The 22,505-nt window shown below is 43.4% G+C and overlaps 1 protein-coding gene across 1 annotated transcript in view; it reads right to left on the bottom strand.

Annotated features, from left to right (window-relative positions):
* The window catches only part of ARHGEF38 (Rho guanine nucleotide exchange factor 38), a gene marked incomplete at its 3' end in the record, with an annotated part of 36,053 nt that extends 14,793 nt beyond the window's left edge, over window positions 1–21,260 (bottom strand). Inside the window, exons 1-5 of the mRNA XM_084204530.1 lie at window positions 21,083–21,260; window positions 10,244–10,443; window positions 7,678–7,801; window positions 3,097–3,244; window positions 82–99 (exon numbers count right to left, since the gene is read on the bottom strand). Of these exons, the coding sequence (XP_084060656.1) occupies window positions 82–99; window positions 3,097–3,244; window positions 7,678–7,801; window positions 10,244–10,443; window positions 21,083–21,197 (605 nt within the window). The 5' untranslated portion in view covers window positions 21,198–21,260. The remainder of the gene's footprint in view (window positions 1–81; window positions 100–3,096; window positions 3,245–7,677; window positions 7,802–10,243; window positions 10,444–21,082) is intronic.
* Window positions 21,261–22,505: the final 1,245 nt, after the last annotated feature.

A 22,505-nucleotide genomic window follows, 5' to 3' on the forward strand; every position in this document is an offset into this window, starting at 1 on the left:
TGCACAGCTTTTAACATACTAAAGATAAATCAAAGATACTTTAAAGATTATTTTACATGTAAAAAAAGGCATAGTACTTACTCTTCTTCATATCTCTTTCTGCAAAAGAGAAGAAAACAAAACATGCATTAGATTCCTCCCAAAAGGATTGATACAGACCAGGAGATTCTCAGATACACTTCAGTGACACATGGTAGCCATAACTGGCAAGCTATCTTAGGTTTATGGCTGCTGTGTGTCAGCAGAACTGCACAAAGCAGCCAGAGGGTAGTGGTGAATCTGACCCTGTAATTTTTGAATGGACAGCTCCAAATGAGAAAGGATTGTCAGAAACCTGGCTTTGTCTGTGCCTTGTCCTCACACTGTTAGAGAAGGAAGTTTGGATCACCCCACTAACAATTGTAGGTAACATCAAGCCATTTACAAAAAGTAAAACTAAATGTCATTCTTACACTTTACATACATCTGTCTACTCTCTTTAAACAGAAATGTATTTTTTTTAAAAAAAAGAATACATTTCAGTCTTTTACGGTGTAGAGTCAATGAAGCTGTGAAGTTTTTTGTAGACCACACATCAACTGAAACCTCTCTGGAGTAGGATGGTGTTGATGCATATACCATCCAGCATCAGGGACTTAAAATTGTAGTTTGCAAACTTGCGCATAGAATGTTTTCTTATGGTGTGAATAAACCCAAATGCAAGAGACCCAAATGTCTCCATCTCTGCATCAGGCTTTCCTGACATCACATCCTCAGCCACACTTTTTTGACTGCCTGCACTCTTATCTCCTGGCCCACCAGTGCCTAGATGAGCATCTGGAAGCTGCTGCTTTCATTGCTTCTGCACTGTCAGCATTTTGTGTGCTTGTGACGTCCCTCTGCCCCTGTAATAGTTGACCGAGCTACTTCAGGCTGAAAGCTGAGCAGGTAGTTGCCAGCATCCTTTCATTTTTACCAGCTGCATTTCTTTGGCTAGGCTAGCAAACAACATCCCCAGCTTGCATAATCACTGCTGAAACACGGGACTCTACAGAAATTAGATTTGCACATGTCTCCAATGCAGACACCTACATTTTGGGATGGATTTTTTTCCTCTTCAGTCAAAAGGAACAGGAATCTCAACATAGCTAATTAAATCTGATTTGTCTGTACAGATGTGCAGAGTGCCACTCTCAAATTGCTCCTGATATAGAACTTGTTTTTCACATGTCAGATATTACTCAGCGGAGGCACAGAAGCCCCTACTAATGTCAGCTCATTTAAGATTTTCTAAAGTGGAACAATATTCTTTCCAAGGGAAAAGAAAACTCTTTAACAAGTAAACATTTTTCAAAGATAGTCAGCACCAGCCCCCACATTTGTTACATCTCACAGTGGAAAACAGCCTGTAACTTATTTGGTAACAATCCTGCACAGTTTTCTTCCTAGGGCAAATTTTCTCCACTGGGTATAAAAAGTTTTAGATGACCACAGTTCTGAATCTCATCGTGCACTTTCAGGTCTTACTAGTTGAATTGACTGCAATCTTTAGGCACTGGGAAAAATCACATCATAATATACACACACCAGTGCTTTTATGGTTGGGTCCTGTTTAAAGGCTGATCAGAAAAGAATAAGGCTAAACAAGCCTTCATTGTAAGGAAGTCCTTGTCACTTCCTGCTAGCAAAGGCTACAGTGGCTCAGCACAAAATATCCTTTCTCTTCACAAAGCCCAGCTGTGATTTTGGAGCAGGAGCACCTCTTGCTGGCTCTGCAATACAAGTGGCAACATCCACCCTAGGATGTACACGGACATTATTTTTTATCTTTATTTCCTTCCATGTCCCCTTGCCTCAGCAGCATGGATTAAAGAACAACAGTAGTGGCTTCTCTTGATTAGTCAGGAAAGATTATTGTAGGCATCAGCACCGAAACACCTACTTAGGGGAAATACCTGGTCATCCATTAGCCTGAAGGCCTGAGTTTATATGAAAATTTATTTCTTTCAACTTCCAGGATAGCTAAAACTTGAGAACCCTGCACATATACTTTGTTATATATTTAAGAGCCAAATACATTGCACAAGATAAGCTTCATTTTCAACAAAACCTGTCTTCAAAGCAAACATTTCTCTTTTAATGTTATTAATATTTTCCTTTACCACTCTTTCCAAATTTCACTTGGACATACTTCCCATCTCCTAAGTCTAAACAGATCTCTGCAGACCAATCACAAATTAGGGTGTGGTTGAAATATCTGTTGCTGACGTACACTCCTTTATTTGTGATAACTTTACATCTCTCCTACAAGTGTGCAGCATGGGCCTTTCCTGGAGCTGGAGCCAGACCTCTGGTCTGCATCTGGGGCATGATCCCTCCTGATGGCTCTGTGTGATGCTTTTGGGAAAGTGAGGGGCAAGGGGATTTATGGGTGGGAAGAGAAGCACTCTCCATGGAGTGGCTGGGCTGGTCCCTGCATCTAGCTGCAGGAGGAAGCTGTGCTGGAAGACAGATGGATCCATCACTTGGCAACATCCCCAGTTCTCTACACATTTTCCCGAGGGGCTGGCATTGGAGCCAATGGCACAAAGCACCTCTCTCTGGTGGGAATTGGCAGTTTGCTCCACCACTGTTTCCTCTCAGATACCCCCATCATGAGGAGGTGGGAGCTACACAGCAGCTCCAGATCCTGGGGCCTTGTAGCAGCAGCCCAGAACTGCCAGTACACCTGAGTAGCTCCATAACAGCCTGCTCCAATTCTAGGAGCAGACTTGCTGAAGACAGGGGGCAGCAAGTTTCCTGGGAGCTGGAAAAGGTGTTCCTAATAGCCCATGATATGATGCAGCAATTTTCTTTATTTTCCTTTTTGCCAGTATGGGGCACTGAAACTAAGGAAAGAGCAACCTTTCTTGTGCTATTTTTGGCCATCTTAGAGAGAAAAAAATCTAATCATGGCCCCTGGCTTGTCATCTTTTCATGAAAGCAGCATAAGCCAGAGCTCCCAGCAAGCCTTATAAAACTCCAGATTTACAGGGGACCTTTCATCTACATCCATTTAAAATGTTCCCTGCCAGGCAACTGACTATGGACGGAAATCACCATTTGAAAAGATCTTACTTTAAGGACTGTACACAGTCTCTTAAATGCTGCTTCAGTTCTTCATCCTTTTCATAGTATTCCAGCATGGTGTGTGCATCATCATGGTGATAGCAATAGATTTTATATGTGTCTTCTAGTGGGCCTTTAATCTGCAAGAACACTTCCCCTGTTAAGGAGAAAAACAAAGCATGTCAAGTCAGACAACAGCATCTCAGAAGGATTTTTATTATTCCACCACATTAGCTGTGAGCTAAAAAGGCTGGCTTCCACTTTACTTCCCTTAGAAATGATCTTGTGTGTTTATGTGCATTATTTATTACATGTATTTCTCAGCTGCTCATCTTTGTCATAGCCAGGCACCATTATATCAGTGTTAATGCACAAAAATTCCCTCAGGGGAAAAGTATGAAATCTCTATGCCTCACACCCCTTCAAACACAACCTCCTAATTCACTGCCCCAGCCTAATGCCCCTTCGTTGGAAAACACACAGGAGAGCTTAACTAATAAAGGGAGACCATTTTAGTGTCATGGGCTGGCAGGAGGGATGAATGTAAGCCTGTTAGCGTTCCTTTTGACTTTTTTTTCATGAATATGAACTTAAATGGGTAATAACAGGAATAATGACTCTATTTTCCATTAGCCATTTCAATTTTCTGTTTTGCAAAACCTTGAAATGGCAATTGTTATGACCTAGAATAGAGAATTTCCTCCACATGACAGAAGAAAAACCTCCAACCCTCCCCTAATTAAATAAAACCACCATGGATTACAGCCTTTTTTATATAATATCTAGGTTTATATACAGCTGAAGAGGGAGAAGACCTCCATCTCCAGTCCTCCACACCACCATTTTCATAAAAAGAACAGTTGGGAATTTTAGAGGCACCAAAGTAGTCCTACACTCATTTCCCATTTACTTCTGAAGCCTAATTCTCTCAGCCTAAAATTCTTCTGTCCAGTTCTGTGTATGTAAGAAATGTGAGCAGGGAGAGCACGCTTCATCTCTTCTGCTGAGATATTAGTTCAGTTCTTACACAGTTATGCAGCAGCCCCTGATCAGCATCTTTGGAAAAGCGTATAATAAACAACAGCAATGCTGAAAACTCCTGTTGGGCATTTACTGAAAATTATATCTATGTGGCAACCAGTCCAAATAGATGTTTATAAACATTTATTTTTTAACATGTTGAATTACAGCAATGGCTATTAAAGTTAAAAGCTGAACACTGCATTAATTGTGAGCTCTCTATTCATTCACAGGGCAAGCGCTGAGCTGTCAGGCATCCTGCATGTTTCATCCTGACCAGAGTATGCTGTTCCATAATACATTGCATTGAACTGCTCCATCTTAAAGTGAAAAATGATTCAGTTACCACAGTAACACAGCCCTGGGTTTTCTGCCCTAGCAGCGAAGGTTAACTGGGCTGTCTAATGCACGTTGGTTTCAGGGTGCAAATAAGGGGAAAACAATGAGGAGCTAAGACCACCACAGTACATTTTAGTTACTGTAAGGGCACAGTCAGAAAAGCACTGGCATCCTATAGTTAAATGCTCTTTAGCTGTCTTCTCTGCCTTGTGTTTACTGCTAATGCTGGTGGCTAACAATGCACGTTACATCCTGGCTTTCCCATGAACTCTATGCAGGTCTTCATTAGCCAACAACCTAAGGGGAAACCTTAACAAGCCTTAACCCTGATCCTGCAGGCTTGGCACCCGATTCTAGAGATCAGGAGCTCTCACAATTTGCACTAACATTAAGCAGAACTCCAAGTGCTCAGCATGGTCTGTGTCATCCTAAGCCCTCAAGTGAGGTCAAATTTTCAGTAGGAAAAATGCAATGTGGCCTTACAGCTCATTTCAGTGTATACTACAGGCTGAAAATTAGCTTCTCCAGAAGGAAAGAGCTGGGAAAGTTCTGTTCACTGAAGTATTGGGCCACAGGGACAGATGCTGCTATTGATGCTCAGTGATGAGAAAAAACAAGTAGTGAGTTCATGAACAGGGCCTTTTAACACCAGGTGGACTTCTAAAACCTAAAACCTGTCTTGGTTCTGAGCTGTATGGACCAAATCAGATGAGTTTTGGGCATATGACTGTGGGAGCTTGCTTTATGAACCAAAACCACATTGTATTTGGCACAGCTTTAAAAATATTCTGAGAGATGCAAAGCTCCTTGATGCCTCTTCTGGAGTTGGTCATCAGTCTCAAAGAGAAATTCCTAGGAGGAAGACTTGAGTAACAAAGCAGTTTCTCCCTGTTGCTCTCAGTGGTGCTTCCAGTACAGTCAGCAGTAGGAGATGGAGGAAGGAGTCTAATAGCTAAAGCTAAGTCTTCATATTCCTCCATATACAGAGGAATATGAAGAATATGTATCCAGAACAGAGAGGAGAAAAAAAATCACAGAAGAACTACAAAAGGTATTTAACCTATTTTAGCTCAGATTAGGAGATGGGTTTTGAAACCAATCACTCATTAGTCCTCATCTCCCATGCCTTGGCTGTGTGGTGGAGCAGTCACAGTGATACAAACTGGATCCCTTTGAGGATGATAATTACCAGAAGACACACTCCAAGGGCACATCTTATGCAGTCCAACCATAAAGGGCATCTCAACCCACAGGCACAGGCTACAGCCAAGCTGAAATAAGATGTCTTAAGATGTGTAGTGTGGATACCATCTCCTTAGCAGAAACTCTCACTCTGCAACTCTGCTCCTATTGGAGATTACCACTTGTCAATGTGGACATAGCATAAAACGTGGAGAACACAACTAAAACAAGGCATGACTATGAACAACCACATTGTTTTGTTTTCAAAGCAGTGACTTATCAGTTCTTTTGAACCTCACCATGACTGGGTTGCCTTCCAAAGTAAGATACTTCAATACAAGATTTTTAAATACATAAACATGACAGAATATGATGAGTGTGCTTTTTCTATAGACTGGAAACTTCAGAAACTTTTACACTGAAGATCCTGAAAACAAAATAATTACTTTGATGTACTTTCAGAGGACAATAAATGTACTAACTTACTGCTTATAGTGATGCAATTATTCTCCCTATTTTTGTCTCAGCCTTCAGAAGAATGTCTCACACCTTCCTTGACAACCTTTTTCCTGTCATAAGTTAGCCAACTCTGTGATCAATGATCCCATGCATTTTCATGGCTCTTTGTCTCATTCTGGAGAAATACACCCTAATAGGTGGATGAAATTGTCTTTACTTCTGAATGTGGCAGGGAACTAATAGAATGATTCTCTTGGCTGTGAGAAAGGCACTTCCTGCTAGAATAGAACATTGCTTATTAAGAGTATGACTCATCATGATGCACTTTTACTGAAATACTGCCAAACAACACAGACGCATCAAACTACGTTAAGCTGTTGCCTTGGCAAACCAGATTGAGACGTGCTAGAATTAATACTTTTCCCAAGCCTCTTATGCTTTAATATCCTGTTTCTTAGTAAAGTGGCGACTGATATTTTTACCCAATTATTTGAGAGAAGAGGGAGACTTTTTATAAGGTGTTACCTGTGGTATGTGGTCAGGCTAGGAAAGAAAGAACCTCTCTTGACCTCTGAATCACAGCTGGAATTTTTTTAAACAGAACTGTTTAATTTTTTAAACTAGACTGTCTGACTTTGCACTGAAGCAAATTCAGAGTTCTCACCTGATACCTTAAGGTAGCTCACCCTAGGGTGCCTCTGCACTGACAAAGCAGTCATGGGAGAGCTGATGTGTGCTGGTAACTTATTAAATCTCTCCAGCTGTGCCAGAATGTCACATGAATCACAGCCTTAATTTCATGACCTGACCTGCAGGACTTGTGACTGTTGTGACATATCCAGGGCCAACCTGTTTGCTGAAAATACCTGTGATTCCTACCGACATTCCCACACAGAATCCCACAAACTTCAGATTCACTACATCTTTCTCTATTGTCCATGTCCCTGTCAAGCACATTTAACCACCCCTTACAGGAACTCTATCACCAGTAGACGTATGTTTAGAGCATTTGGGGTGGGTTGGGGTTAGACATGCTTGTTATTCCAAACATTTTTAAACATTTTCCTGAATGGCACAACTCTGAGTATGCAAAATAAGAGTTTGAGTCAGCACAAGTGGATTTAGGTAGGCAATATCAAACTAGATGAAACAGATCTTAGCAGTAATTTGTATAACTCATTGCAACAGGTTTTACTCATTCTAAACCCATTTTCTCCTTCCTTCCTTCCTTCCTTCCTTCCTTCCTTCCTTCCTTCCTTCCTTCCTTCCTTCCTTCCTTCCTTCCTTCCTTCCTTCCTTCCTTCCTTCCTTCCTTCCTTCCTTCCTTCCTTCCTTCCTTCCTTCCTTCCTTCCTTCCTTCCTTCCTTCCTTCCTTCCTTCCTTCCTTCCTTCAGAATCATAATCATACAAGTACAGTACAGCAAGTGGACAGGTTTCACATGTCATTTTTCCTGTGTCATTTTGAACAGCTTCTAGCCCGCCAGCCTCTGAGAGGGGTACTAGCTAAGTCTGATGAGAGCAGAGGACAGGAGAGTGTTATGTTTATTCTTTCACATAGCTTTGTAGAACTCAAGAGGACAGTAAACATACCGATTATTTGCATGGGTGGTTCCACATCTGTTGTGGCTTCTTCCAACAATGACAGCAGTTTGGTTGATAGCTGATGGACCAATTCAACGTTGCTAAACAAGCCATCCACGTCAAAGCGAGCAATCTAATGGAATACAAATATTAAGCAGCTACTGACAAAGGATAAAGAAGGACATTGTGTATTACACAGCTTCTCTTGCTATGCCCTGAGTATTCAACACTCCAGGAAGCACCACTTCTGCAAAACCTCGTATAAACATCCTCCTTGTGACTTCAAGGACCCATACACAATTTTCACATTAGTATAATATGGTTAATGCAGTTGACAAAGTGTATATTATCAAGTGTTTTTAACATTATTTTGAACTATCCCTAATCTGAAACTGTTTACCTAGGAAGGAAATAAATATTATCTGAATAAAGAAAAGATCCTTAGCTGGCTTTGAAATGTTTGTTTACTTTCCCACTGGGGAAAACAATAGTTGGCAGTGGGTTTGATTCCCTGATTACCACTCACTATCAGAGGCCACTACATAAACTGAGAGCTTGGCACTTTGGGGCCAGCTACCAGGTACAGACACTTCTAGATAGCTGGTGCCATTTTAAGTTAGTTGTCCTATAAATCCGAAGCCAAGATCATATAACTTCCACTAAAAGAAACACATTTCTAATTTGGGATATTAATACAACCTAAAGAACTTACAGAGCCTGGGCACACACCACATGGATTTCAGTGAATTGTACCCATTTCTATCAACAGAAAATTTGGTTCTGTGTCCCTCCTCATCTTACAGGAAGTAAAAGATTTCCAGGACACATATTCTCATTGCACAGCAGGGCAGTAGTTACTATTTGGGGATCACTGGAGATAACCAGTGGTAATGTGCTCATACTGAGAACAAAGACAAGACCAATTTCATCACCCATATCAGTACTCTCTGAGCCTACCTCTCCACTTGGAAGAGAATTGCTGATTTACATAGCAGCTTACCAGATGCCAGGAGGATCAAATTGCGTGCAATTGTAACCAAATCAGAAATACACTTTCAGTACTGATGCAGTTAATTTCTTTATAAGCATTATAGGGGCTAAAACATGTTTTATCCATTTGGAAATATGAAACAGATTCATTGCCTAGACCAATTTTCTAAACACATTATAAACTTTCAATATGGTAGTTTATTGGAGAGCTAGCATTAAAAACATATAACATTCCTGAAAGCCTTTCAAAAATGCAGAGGTTATTAGATTAAGACAGTTATAATCTCTAAATTACTTTTCCTGTATACATCTAGCACAGGACTTCTGACCTCCTCCCTGCCGCGTCTACATAGTATTTGGAACTCTGTCATGCATGGACATTTCCACACATTAACACAGCGACAAAAGACAGAATGAAAAAGAATGTTTTCAGTTGGGTGAAAAAGAGTGACAGAATATGGCACATTTGTCAAAATCTCAGCAAGTTCAACCAGGGAATACTCTTGCTTGGTGCTGGCCAGCCAGGGGAGGAAGTCAAGTGGAGACTACTTCTAAGTGGAGGAACGAGTGAGGGAGGAGAAGAAGTCAAGAACTCCTTAAAGTTATGTCAGCAGATGCCAGCTCTTCTGAGAATGGGTTGGAGCAAATTCTGACAGAGTTTTAGAAAAGCAAAAATGTCCTGCAGGAATTTTAGCAGCACATGTTAAGAGGCACTGCCAATGTCACCTAAAGACACTTTGGCCTCTGCACCTGTATTTTGTCACCAGTTTAATACAAAACCCTACACAGAGATTATGTGGATTAAGGTCTGTTTAAAATTATTTTATTCTATTTCTGCAGCAGATATCATTTGTGCAGCCTGTGTGGATGCTATGTTTCAGGCCTCACAAACACAAATCTTTCTCTGGACAATCTCCTCTATTTCCAGCACCATTTTTCTACAAATTGAAATACTGTTGAGGAAAAGGTGCTCTTTGAAGTCTCAGCTGAAAAAGAAAATAGGTATCATTGGCCTAATAAGGTCTTTTCCAAGAAAGGTAGTTTATGAGCCTTCTTTCTTAAATGTACCTCTTTTGTGTGGAATACAAATATCCCAAGTCCTCACTGGCCTGTCAAGCATGGTGTTTATCCACTACAACTGTCTGAAAGGATGGATAAAGTTACCTTAACAATTGAATTTAACCTTGATGCAGAGGTTCATGCCATTCCAGTCTCTACTGTGGGAAAAAACTTCATTTTGAAGTACCTGTAAACATCTGCTGTGGCACGTAACAAGGGTTATAACTACAGAGCAGAAGGGAGAGCTGGAAGCTGCTGCTGCAGCCCATAGGCAGGGATATAATATCCAAGCTGGCCTCTGGACAAGTACCTAAATGCAGGCTTTATGCAAGTTCAGCACAAGGGGTCAGGAGCATATCTGAGAGCCCTGACACACCACGTCCCGGAGCGCTGGCTCCAGACCCGCTCCCAACACCACGTCACTCTCCTGCTGACACTTGTGCTTGCACGGAGATTGTCCGCAAGCGGAACGTGGCTGAGCTGAGACCTTGGCATCACCGCCTCATCCTCCGCCCCTGGCACTCACCTGCATGTTTCTCAGGGGCTGAATCACTTCCTTGATGCAGAGATCCAGGTCACTGATATAGTCTTTCTCCGTCTGCAGGAGTTCTGCGATGATTTTCACCCTCCTGGCCATCATGCGTTGCCTGACTTCTTCTTCTTCTTCTTCATCCTCCTGTGGTGGGGTGGCAGGGGTTGAGGACACCACCTGTGGAGCCATTTTTTCTGGTAAAAAAAGGAAGAGATTTGTGAGGAGAGTCATAATTCCACATGCTCGCCCAGCTTGCCCTGCCTGACCATGGATGGTGGACAAACGGCCATGACGAGCAGGAAAAGAAGCATAAGAAATGCAAACCCAAATCAGACTGGGTGTCATCCCATCTCCTTCTTCTAAAAGTGGACAGGGGTATGCCCAAGCAACTCGTCCAATTGGCATTAAGGGGATAACCCATCACCGGCTCCTCTGGTTTAGATGTTTGGGATCGGGCAGAAATTTTCTGTGGAGCACAGGAGTGTCTAATTCTTGTCACACTGAAATTCCAGGATAGCTGATGCCCTTCTATTCCTTTGAAAACAGTAGTGGTCTGACATCTATTATGATTTGGAGGATGGAAAAAAATGTGCTCCTGTGAAAGAAAAAGGCTGTTTACCATAAAAAAGCTTCACAATAATAACCTTTGTTCTGTACAATGTAACATTGAGTCTATTCATGGGAAATTGAGGACTGCAAGTACTGGCTGACAAACTTTCAAGTGAAGACAATGTTACCAACAATGATGATGAATCCTCCAGCTCTGTTTAAAAACAATTTTTTGAAAGAGACAAAGGAATTCAAGAAGAATATGAGAAAACCTTTAATCATCAATAACAACCATTTCTATGAATAACAGAGATCATTGGGATTAGGACATTCCTCACTGTTTTTCAGTACTTAACACCTAGGATACCTGATGTGTTTCAAATGCAGGAAAATGCAAGTGACTCTTCTACAGATGGGTAATTTATGTACATTGCAGGACCTGCACACAACCTACTTATCTGTAATGATGGTCTTCCCACTTGCTGGTCTGTAAGCCAGCCTGAAGAGATCCATCTCAGCTGTAAAAAGGGCACTGACAATCCATATTTTTCATTAAGAAACACACACACAAAACCCAAAAACAAAACCAAAAAAGACCCAAGTGGAAGATTTCAGAGGCTATTCTGGTGTTTTTCTGCTAGCCACAAGATGGTGCAGAGTACCAACAAAGATGGACATATCATTAGTGTGCTCAAGTCTGCATCACTCAGGCTGAGCTTTGACAGCCCTGGCTTTTATTGCTCAGCAGCAAAGGATGGGAATCTCCACTGACAGACACCTTCAAGTCAGCTACTTGTGCAGACTGTACTGAAGGAGGTAAAAAAAAGCAGTTATCAGGCGCTTTGCTCACTGATGATATTGCAGTTTTTTGAATTGATTGTTAAGGGTAAGGTCGTGAGCCCTCCAGTGAGTGTCTAACAGCACAACTCACCCATACAACACCAGCCAAGGGGGTAGAACACAACACAGCCCACAGCTGGACTTGTGGGAGCCAAGCAGCATTCAGGACAGAGGGCTTTGAGCCATCCTCCAACAAGAGATGTAAAATACAATTAATCAAATATATCATCTTCGCCCATATCTTCTACAATTATGCTGACCACTGATACTCAGAAAGGACAGGTTTTTTATTAATGACTCTCCCAACAGGTTTTCAAGTGAGACTGATGTGACCACAGATAGTTTTAAATAGCTGCTTTTGGGACAGTATGTCTGTCTCTACACCACTAGTTTTAAACAGTGAGGACCAAGAACCTAAACAAATCTGGGTGGGGGAATGGAAGGCAGAGGAGTAGGGGAGCTGTTTTCTCAATCTTTTTTGTATTTAGATACACTTTTCAGCTTGGACTTTTTAGCCTTGAAGTTTGTGTATAACACAGGCATGAACATTTTGTCCTCGAGTTTGTACAGAGACAATGAAATGGAAACATGAAGAGAATGTCTCCCCTCTGCAAGGCCTTTGCTATCAAAAGAATTTTAGGCTTAACCTTGCACTGATGAGTTCGTGCTGCTGCAGAGCTCATGCACTAAAGGTGCTGTGTGATGAATATCATAGACTCTGCTCTTAGTGAGGAGGGGAGCAAAACTGGTACCAGTATCACTTCACAACTCCCTCGGAGAAATTTACTGCTAGGGCTGCAGAACAGGACCACCTTTTCTGCTGCTGACAGGCTAAAGCAGCAGGCACTTTTTATTCTAAAATCTTGCAGTATGTAACCGCATTTATCAATTCACAAGGAACCATATGAACAAGCCATTTCTATTTCACTTCTGTACCAAAATCAGGATTTTTCTTGAGATTGGGTATGAAACTGTTTGCATGCATGTAACTGTGTGTGAAGAGTTCAGGGCAACTCCTGAGAAAGCACAGAGAGGAAGAATTCAGAAGTTTAGTTTTGTCTCAGACACAGATGTTATGATATCAGATGGAATTTTAAGGTAAACACAAGATGCTGTATAAAAAAACTTTCTAATCTTTTATATTGGTGGCAGGGAAGGCCATTTTATGAGCAAAATAAAGCCACTGTATTTCACTTCAGGCTGGAAGTCACAGTCCCTTGAGAGGCTGTTCTTTCAGTTTGTGTCATTAGATAGCCCTGATCAAATTTGATTCTTGAATTATGTCAGGGCTCATCTATTATCATTATTGCATGATAGAGAATAATTCCGGGAAAGAAAAATTATTCTCAACAGGAAGAAGTAATCACGAGAAATATAATTTAGATTATGTTTCCTTATAGAAAACATGTTTTTTAAATAAATGTTTCCTTTAGTTAAATGTAATATAATTTTCCATTTTCACTCAATATGTTCACTTTTTCATTTCAGGCATATCTGTCTCTATAGAATGCAACAGCAAGGTCTTGAAGTGATGATTACAGCCAAAACGTATGATTGCATGTTCAGCTGATTGCTTTTGACCAGTCTGAGAACATTAGTAGTTTGCTGAAATCCTTGTGGAGTAAGTGCAAGTTTAATGAATGCACAAACAGTGAGAGCATATCTGGAATATAATCAGACTCATTTCTACCTGGTAATGTGTACCAGCCCTGAAACAGTTGAAGAGAGGATTAGCAGGAAAAGACATCGCTGAGGATTAACTGCTACAGTAAGAATTTGACTCATTTGTCCTCAGAGATACCAGGTATAGAAAAATGAAAAAATAGTCTGTTGAATAGATGGTTAAACCATTGCATCTTAAGCCCAGTTTACAAAAAAACTAACTGGTACTTTTACTAGACATAAAAATAAAAAGTAGAAGGCAATGTTTGTAATTAATGCTTTTGTGATGTCAGCTATCTGCAGGAATTGCCTTTCTGGAGGACATTCCTTTGGAGATGACTTAGGTTTTTCAACCGTGTATTGAAGTACACGGCTCTAGTTGCATGAAACAAGAGGTTCATTATGTGATGACAAGGACAAAGAAGCCATATATCTTACAAAAACAATTTCTTGCAAGTGTGAAGTCTAAAGATGTCCCCCAGATGGAGACATCCCACAATGTGGTGAGAGCATGAAGGAACAGAGTTTGAAATGTGCAAATGTAGAAGCTCTCTTCTATGCCCTGGGAAGGTGTTGGGGAACTGTTCAATCTGCTTAAAGGGAGGAGAGGCAGGTTTGCCTCAATCCACAACTGCAGAAAGGAACCAGGCTCTAAACATACCTGTAAGGAAGATTAAAAGACAAACGAGGTTAAATGTTGGGATCCAGAACGATAATGCGCTCTTCATAAAAGAGGGAAGAAAGAGAGAAAACCAGAAGAGTAGGAGAATGTCAGAATAATTACAAGAAGCACAGGAAAGGGGTTACCACCACCATGGGTCCAGCGCTGGCTTATAGCTGGAGATCCGCGTGGGTTCAGCGGGTCTGTCTCCGATGAAGTGTCTCCCAGAGCAGCCCAGGGACCCAGCGAGGGAGCAGCGCCACAGCAGCAGGACCAGAGCGGGATGGGGAGCATGGGCAGCCTCATTGGAACAGCCAGGACAGCGAAGGACAGCACAGACAGCAAAAGTTCCAGCGCTGTGTAGATTTTTGCAGCGCAACCCCCAGTGACAGCTTAGGAGTTTGCTTTTCCAGAGGGTTTTGAGAGCGGCAATGGTCACATCCACTTCATGAAGTTCATTGGTTGGCTCCTTGCTGTATCAAAAATTTTGCTGCTCCCTCGCCTAATGTATCAAAAGTTTGCTGCTGGCTGCTCTGGTGAAACAAAAATCTGCTGCTCGTTTAATGTATCAACTAAAAGCTCTAGGAATAACTTTCAACAGGATGCCTCATTTTCTAAAATAAAGCAGTTTCTAAAGTTTTTGTTAAAGGTAACTTAATACTTTAATTTTCAAACCTTAATCTTTGAAGAGGTAATGGAGAAACATTCCTTACATTTTACTTGCTTGCTACAGGGACCCACAGCAAGTGACTGGAGGAGCAGCCGTAGCAGCTGATCTCTGCATAAATCTCCTGCAGATCTCTGTGCATAAATCTCCCTGGTTTTCATGCCTAGAGAGTGAGCAGCTCCAAGAGGTCTGTTCTATCCATCCTTCCTCCCGGGTAAGATGCTCTGACTGGATATTTTGTTTGGTCTTGGTGTGGGCACCCAGATTTCTCCCCATCCAGTGCTTCCCATGTGGAACCAAAGGAAATAGCACAGAATATAGGAACAAGTAGAGTGATGCTGGTGCACGGAGTGAGTTACAGACCTTTTTGTTACCTAGGCAGCATTTGAAAGATGCCAAAGGAACATGAGTTCTGCACTCGCACTGTGCAGATACAAGGATTTTGCCTGGCACAAGGGACTGGTGAAGGCATAAGTTATCAAGGTATAACAAACAAATTACAGAGTTACTGTGTTTTCACAGGTTAAACACGAGTTTTGTATCACCCTGAATAAATTATTCCTCTGTGAAAGCAAGTCCTCAGATAGCCTTTACCCTCAGATAACCTAGCAATTACACAGGGGAATGTACACCGACTTTTATCAGCTGGATTTGGGAATGAAATGCAGGCAGCCAAGTCCAGAGACTGCTGCTGTGGCAGCTTTCCTCTCCTTCCTCATGCTGTCGCTCTGGCTCTGTTCTCTACACGCCTGCATCCACTGCAGGAGCTGGGAAGGCTGCAGGGCACTGAGACACTGAGATCCATGGAAGTGAGGGAACTTGAAACAGGACAAGCAGTGGGGAAAGACAGAGTGCGACTCTATGTGCAGATGAAGCACACCACGTTAGATAACACACCAGAGGTTTACTCCAGATGCACCTCCCTTTGTGAGGGACCACACTGGGTGTCCTTACAGCTCCCACCAGAGTTCTTACAGTGCAACAATACGGAGCAAACATGGTGCAAATTGGGCCACTGAAGACCAAGGGCATTGAAAATAGAAAAATATTGGGAGGGGCTTGAGGAAAACCTCTTTTTTCTTTTACTGAGAGACCCATGACAGCAGCATTGTTCAGGAGCGGGTTTGCTGTGCACAGACTGTGAGTAACACATGCAAAAAGCCCCTTTTCTGAACCCAGGAAGAAAAGACTGCAGGACCAGAATGACCTTGCACCCGTATTCCTGGGCAACAGGTTTGCTTATAAAATCTGCATCAGAGACTTCCGCGCAATTAGGTCATTCAATCTTTGATCATTTTTCTGTTCCATAAGGTACAAAGAATATTTACATTCAACGTGCAGGTTCTTTCTTCAATTCCTTGACAGCAGACCGCTCTAATTATGTGTGTGCTGACAGGACTACAGAGAGCTCCCATGTGACCGTGGTGGAAGGGAAGAAAGCTTATCATCAGGTGACAGAAGAATGCCCTCATTGTTAGCTCCAATACTTACAAATAAACCTTCCCAGGGTGTCACATACTGGTATAAATACACCACCCCTGTGGCACTGAGCTAATATGTTAATAGAGCAGGAGCTGAGGAAGGGCTGTACCTGAACTGCTTCCTCCAGGACACAAGCACCTCAAGATTTGGCATGGATAAGCTGTATGAACCGTGGCCCACAAAGCAAAGTATCCCAATTAATAAAATGTTTGCTAATATGCTCAGAGGAGGATCCATAACCCTCCTTGTGTCCCAGCCTTCCCTTCGACTGCAGTTCCCAGTTCTCCTGTGGTAGCTCCTAAGAGTCCTCAGCCCCACAGCAGGGCTTGGTTGTGCTAAGTGCTGTGCAAACACTGCGGCACAAAATGGATTCTGCTCTGAAAAGATGAGCTCACTTCCCTGACAGACGCCGCAATAAGTTCAAGGAATAACTCCAGCTTTATTGCAGCACAAGTTAATAGAATCAGATCCTCCGAGACTAAATTTGCATGGGAGAAATTAGAAGTATTTGTTAGATCGTGACTTCTCATCCCAGGGCACAGGAGGGAGAATTTTCATCGAGCCATCTCCTGCACGTCAGGAAATAACCTGAAATTTTACTCCTTACTGTACTTTAGCGAGCCAGCCGCTCCACGGATCAATACATTCTGCAGTGAAATAAGATATTATCGGCATTGTAGTCCGTAGAAAGCTAGCACAAAGCAAATAAGGAACTGGGGAGTGGCACAGGGGATCTTTATACCTGGTGGGAGGTGCAAGAAGCTGACAGCATGGGCAGCCCGTGCAGGAAGGAGTGGTGTGCTCTGCAGGCAGGGGGGAGGCTGGGATGGAGAACAGTGCCCTGCTTGAGATGGAGCAAAGGTGGATGAGTTGCCTCTGGCTGGGCTCTTGTACACCAAGGGATGGTAGCTTTCCAAGAATTTGTATAATTTTGCTGGTTTCTGCATCATCTGGTGCAGAATATCTGGTGTTATTTCTCATAACTACATCAGACAGAGAAAGCACACGGCATTCAGGGTTCAGACATGAGCTCTGAGGCAGTGTATTGTGGTAGCTGTGTGATTTCAATCACTATCTAATACAGGTACGTCCCTGATGCATTTCAAATTGAAGTGTGTGCAAATCATTTACCAGGGCAGTAGACCCATTCACAGCCAAAATTGTAAGGGAGTTAATATGTAAAAATTTTAAGACAAGGTGCTTTTTTGAGGCATTAATTGTTTTGCTGAGCACTGAAAACGTGATCTCTGATTCCTTCAGGAAACTCACCACTTTCTGTAGCTCATTTTTCACAGCAAGCACAAGTTTGGCATATAATTATTAACAAAAAAACCAGCAACCTGCCCAAAACTTAACAGACAGTGAACTATGCTTCAGATGCCTTTTCATGATGTGCCCCTTTTAGTTAATAGCATCTATCCCCATGACACACTGTACACTAATCTGCCCTGATCTTGCAAACATTTGTGTCCCAATAACTGCATCAAACAAACCCCTTTTATCGAAATGCACAGGTACTCACAGACTGGAAGTTTTGGGTTAATTCAAAGACTGATCCCAACATTCATACAATACATAAATATTAATATAGTTACTTCTAAAGCTGCCACTGATGGATTTTCACTTTAGAAAAGATAACTCATACCAGCTAACCAGCTATAGATAATACATTTGAAAATAGAGATGCTAAATATCACTTTTTGTTTTGCAACTTCTTCATTCCTCTTGAAAGAACATACTTGCTGAATTTTCTAGTGAATGTAGAGCAGAGCAATGCATAGAAATGTCACAGGAGCTCTGCCTTAGCTCTTATAATGATCCTTGATATTATTTCTGCATCTCCACCACAGATGCTAGTGAATATCTCTTCCTCAAACCCACTCTTCCCTCTTCAGCAAAGCAATGTCCAGTTGATGGAAGAAATATATATGGCCTGATCAAGGTATTCCTGGACTCTTCCAAGTATGCAAGTGTAATCTGAGTTCTAAATGACTGCATGGTTTTATCATGAACCTGGCATTTGATGGCAATCACCTTATTTTCCTCTATCTAAAATGGGATGGGAGGCATTTGGTTATCTCACAGGATGAGCTGAAGTACAGGCATGAATGCTTGCCAAGCTTCTTGAGAATATAATAGTTACTTTGCATCTTATTTCCTTTTTAAAAGGAGTAAAGTCAGGAAATGTTGCACGACCATTCACACCAGATAAGCTATTGAATAGATGCATCTACTTTAGTCATTAACCATGAAAATGCTTTCTTGTGTCTTAACGAATCCTTAATTTTAAAGCGAAAAATACTTGCAGAAGTTTTCACCCTTGGCAATGCTATTGTGCACTGCTGTTTGTAGACTGGCAGAACAAACCACTTCGATTACTCTGGAGATCTAGAGTGAGAAAGGCTCCTTCTCACTCTTCATATAAAACATTGGTCTACTGTATAAAACAAAACTTAAAAGAAATCCAAGCGCAGAAATTGAATTCTTAGGAGTTTTTATGCCTGACTGCTTGCTCTCTTGGGCTTTCTATTTTGTTTTCTTCACAGGCTTTTATTTGGGGGCCTCTATTTCCACCATACCGAGCTGCATTTTGAGCATATACTTCAGAGCTGCTAGGAATCGCTGCGGAGGGCAACAGCCCGGTTCCAACTCAGGGAAAGCTTTAGAGAATGCAGGGGGCTGGAAGGGCCCTTGAGCGGTGCCTGGCCGGCGCTTCACTCTGCACAAATGTACTGCAACGCTGATGCAGGCGCCGGGGTGTGCAAAGACACCGTGGTCCTAAGCTAGGCTGCCTGCCACTAGCACAGAGCAGGGTCCTGCAGCCCCGGTGGGAACTCGCCCCACTTATGGGAGATTTCCTTCTGCAGGCTTGCATCTCTGTGTCCTACACATCCTTGTCTGCGCTAATAGCTACCCCAGGGCTGCAGATTATGTGTTAGAGAGCATATTAACAGAAGCCAATAGAAGGGAGAGGCAACTAAACACAAAGCTTTTCCCACAAATCGTATTGGAAGCAAGTGCAAATTACCATTTGTATCTTTTTACAAAGCATTTACCACTCTAGGGTGATCAGAAAGTCCCGACCAGGTGACACACACACCAAACAAGCTGCCACCAACAGAGCTGCTGGTTTTCTTAACAAGAATGGAAAACTCAAAAGCTTTGTGCTAACAAAACCACTTCCTTGCTGTAAGCTGCTTTGCATCCTAGTGCTACGAGAAAAACGCAGAGCACAAAGGTGTACAAGCACAGCACAGCGTCAGTGTTGGCAGGCAGCACACTAGGTCCGGGATCCGTGATCGTTATCACATTCAGGCACATCTTCCTCAAAAAAATTTGATCCAGGTCAGGCCTTGGCACACAACTGCAATTCTGTGGTGACTGCAAATATACTTTATAGGAATTTCTACTTCCTTTGTATTTTCACTCTGAGGACAGGCAATTTCTAATCCAATGCAAAGCCTGCAGGTACCTTTTTAACCCATCACTGTTTTTCTCAAACAAACGCAAGCAAACAGAGCGAGCTGATACCAGCCCGTGCTTTGCAAGACGTGGCCGTGGCACTCTCAGCATGTGGCAGGAGCTGTAAAGCTGGATTTACTGTCTCCTTGGACTGCTGCCATAAACACAACCTCAGGCTCTGCCATGACTTCCTGGGCTTCCCCACCGCCTCGGCTTCAGATTTTAAAAAGGAGATATTCATGGCTTGAATGCGGCTGACACAGGAGAGAAAGATTTCACACCTTTTTGCTGGATACGTCCCTGATAACCTTGACCAGGTGAGGCCAACTCCATTTAGGAGTTAAAATCTGCTCTTTTGATGGGACGAGTGCCATAAGCTTGCCACAGCGATCCGTGTTTTTGCCCTGAAACACCCCTGCCAGATTCCTGAATCGTGGGCCTGACCTGAGTATTTTTCACTTTCTCATTGATTAGCTATCATGAGGAGGGAATAGCACAATTGATGAACCTCTCTGTTCTCAGCATATGCAGTCCCCATAGAAAACCTATTATTTTCAGGCTTATTATTTTATTTTCTGCTTTTATTGTCTCTCTGAAGCAATGCTACTTCCTAATTAAGTGCATCAAAACCACAATACAGCAATCCAAAGTATTTTTCTATTTTATTTCCTCATAAAGGATTATGGTTGCAAGAATGACTGCCACTAAGCAGTTATAGCACTATTAGTAATACACACTTATGGTATAATAATACTCAAACCCTGTTGTTCAAGACCCTGGAAACCCACAGAAATTCATCAGTTGGTGCTCCAGAGCACTCCCAGAAACTGCTATTCACATTCTTCATGCTTTCTCTCAGTTTGTGGCATCACATTTAATTTTTGATTGACAAACCCAGTACTGACATACTTTACTACAATTTGTGGTTCATATGCAATTTGGTTATTTGAAAAGCAGCTCTCTCTCCATAATCACAGAATGGTATAATTTGCATCAGTATATCCATCCGAACATGTATTTGGACATACTTTAGTTCAGGCTTGTACAATCTATGCAACAGTTTATAGACCGCAATATTTTTAATTGAGAAAAAAAAAAGTCCTTGATGCTTCTAATGACTTGGCACATACCCTGCTTAATATGACAGCCAAAGACAGATAGGATGGAGCCATACCATTTTCACATTACTGTTTGTGTTGCAAATGAATTCTGGTGGATGAGAAAGATTTTGGTAGCATACGAGTTTTGCAGACACTCGCCAAAACCTTCAATTATATTTTGTGTCCCGTCTACAAAACACCATTTAGAAAAATTAGGGGAAACATGTCACAATCTGGAGGTGGGGGGCAAGGCTGAGGGGGGGCCATCGCTCATTCCAGCTGGTGGGGGGGGGGGGGCAGAGCCTGCCATTGCCTTCTTTATCTGAAGGCTGCAGCCTGGAGGGCATGGAGACACCACCCCAGCTCAGAGCATCCCTGGCCGCAGAGCACCAAACCAGCTTCCCCAGTACCTTGCAATTTCTGGCTGTACTCTGTCCTGTCGGACTGACTCCTCCTCAAGTTGCCGTGGTCCCCGGAGGTGGTGGTGCTCTCCACCACGGGCTCCGTCCTTCTTCTCTGGCCCATGTACAGCTTGTTCCTAAGCAGGGTCAAATTCCTCTTCCTTCCCCCGGTGCCTTCCTTCCCCGGACAGTCCATTCTCTCCACGGTCAGCCTTGCGCGCTGCTGGTGGAGGGGGACAATAGCTCGATATTCAGGGAGGTGACCTCCCTGCCCGGGTGAAGGCTGGTTGCTTTGGGCTTGGGTTTGCAGCAGGGCTCGCCAGGCTCCGCAGGGCCCCGGGCTCAGCCCTGCCACCTGTGCCGGAGCAGCTCCACCCCCGGGAAGCTGCCGCCCCGGGCAGCGTTTGCATTCACCTGCCCCTTGTGCAAGCGCGCCTGGCGGGGCCGCTTTCGGAGCCAGCCCCAAACCGCAGCCATTCCCGGGCCCTCTCCCTGCTGCAGGGCACGCTCCTCACCCCGCCGCAGGGCCGGGGGTGCCGACACAGAGGGGCGGGAATTGCCTCCTCCCGGCTCTGGCAGGGAGGTGCCCGAGCGTGGCACGGCAGACCCCTTCCCTCTCTGCGCTGCCGGGCAGGTGGAAGCAGAGAACAAGGCCAGTGCAAAGGGGAGGCCCGCCACCCACTCGGCCCTCGCTCCGGCAGCCTGGTCAGGATCTCGGCTCCTTGCGTATCAAGTTGTATCTGCCAGTCTCCTGACCCCACTGACGGGTGTAGCATTTGGGCTGGAAACTCTGGATCTGCAGGTTTGAGAGGCGACCAATCCCCCAGGACAATGAAGGAAAGGGCTGAGAAGGACACAAAAGCCCCTCCGGGAGGTAGGAAGCAGCGTGGAGCTGTTGCTTGTCTCAAACTAGGCTCTGTCCCGCTCTACACTACAAACAGAGGGGCCAAAGCCAAGGCGAAAGCCTGCCAAGGACCTGTGAAGGATACCACAGCCAACCACCAGGCTGTGATAGCTAGGGGAGTGGACACCAAAATACCTGTTCATAATACCTCTGGATTAGCCCCTGGAAGAGATCTTATTATCCTGTCTGTTAGCAATGGCCCCTGGCATACATGTACTCTCTAGTGATCCTCTGTAGCGCCAGTCTAATCAAGCTCATGTCAAAACAGCAGGAGTTGTTGGCATCTAAGCTTGGACCGGACTTATCCTGGGAAGAGCCCCAACAGCCATCAGTAGCAATCACTGCTGCTGCTGTGATACCCAACCCTGCAGCCCTCACTGCTGTAGGAAATGCCTGGTGGGAGCCCCGGGGTGCAGCCTAATCGGTGTCAGTCTCACGCACAATTATTGCCACAGCATCTGCCAGGGGACACAACGAATATCCCTCTGACAGAGGCTGGCAGAGCGTTTGGCTTTAGCTCTGCCACGC

The sequence above is a fragment of the Fringilla coelebs genome, assembly GCF_963513975.1.
Source record: "Fringilla coelebs genome assembly, chromosome: 4".
In the NCBI taxonomy this organism is placed as follows: Eukaryota; Metazoa; Chordata; class Aves; order Passeriformes; family Fringillidae; genus Fringilla; species Fringilla coelebs.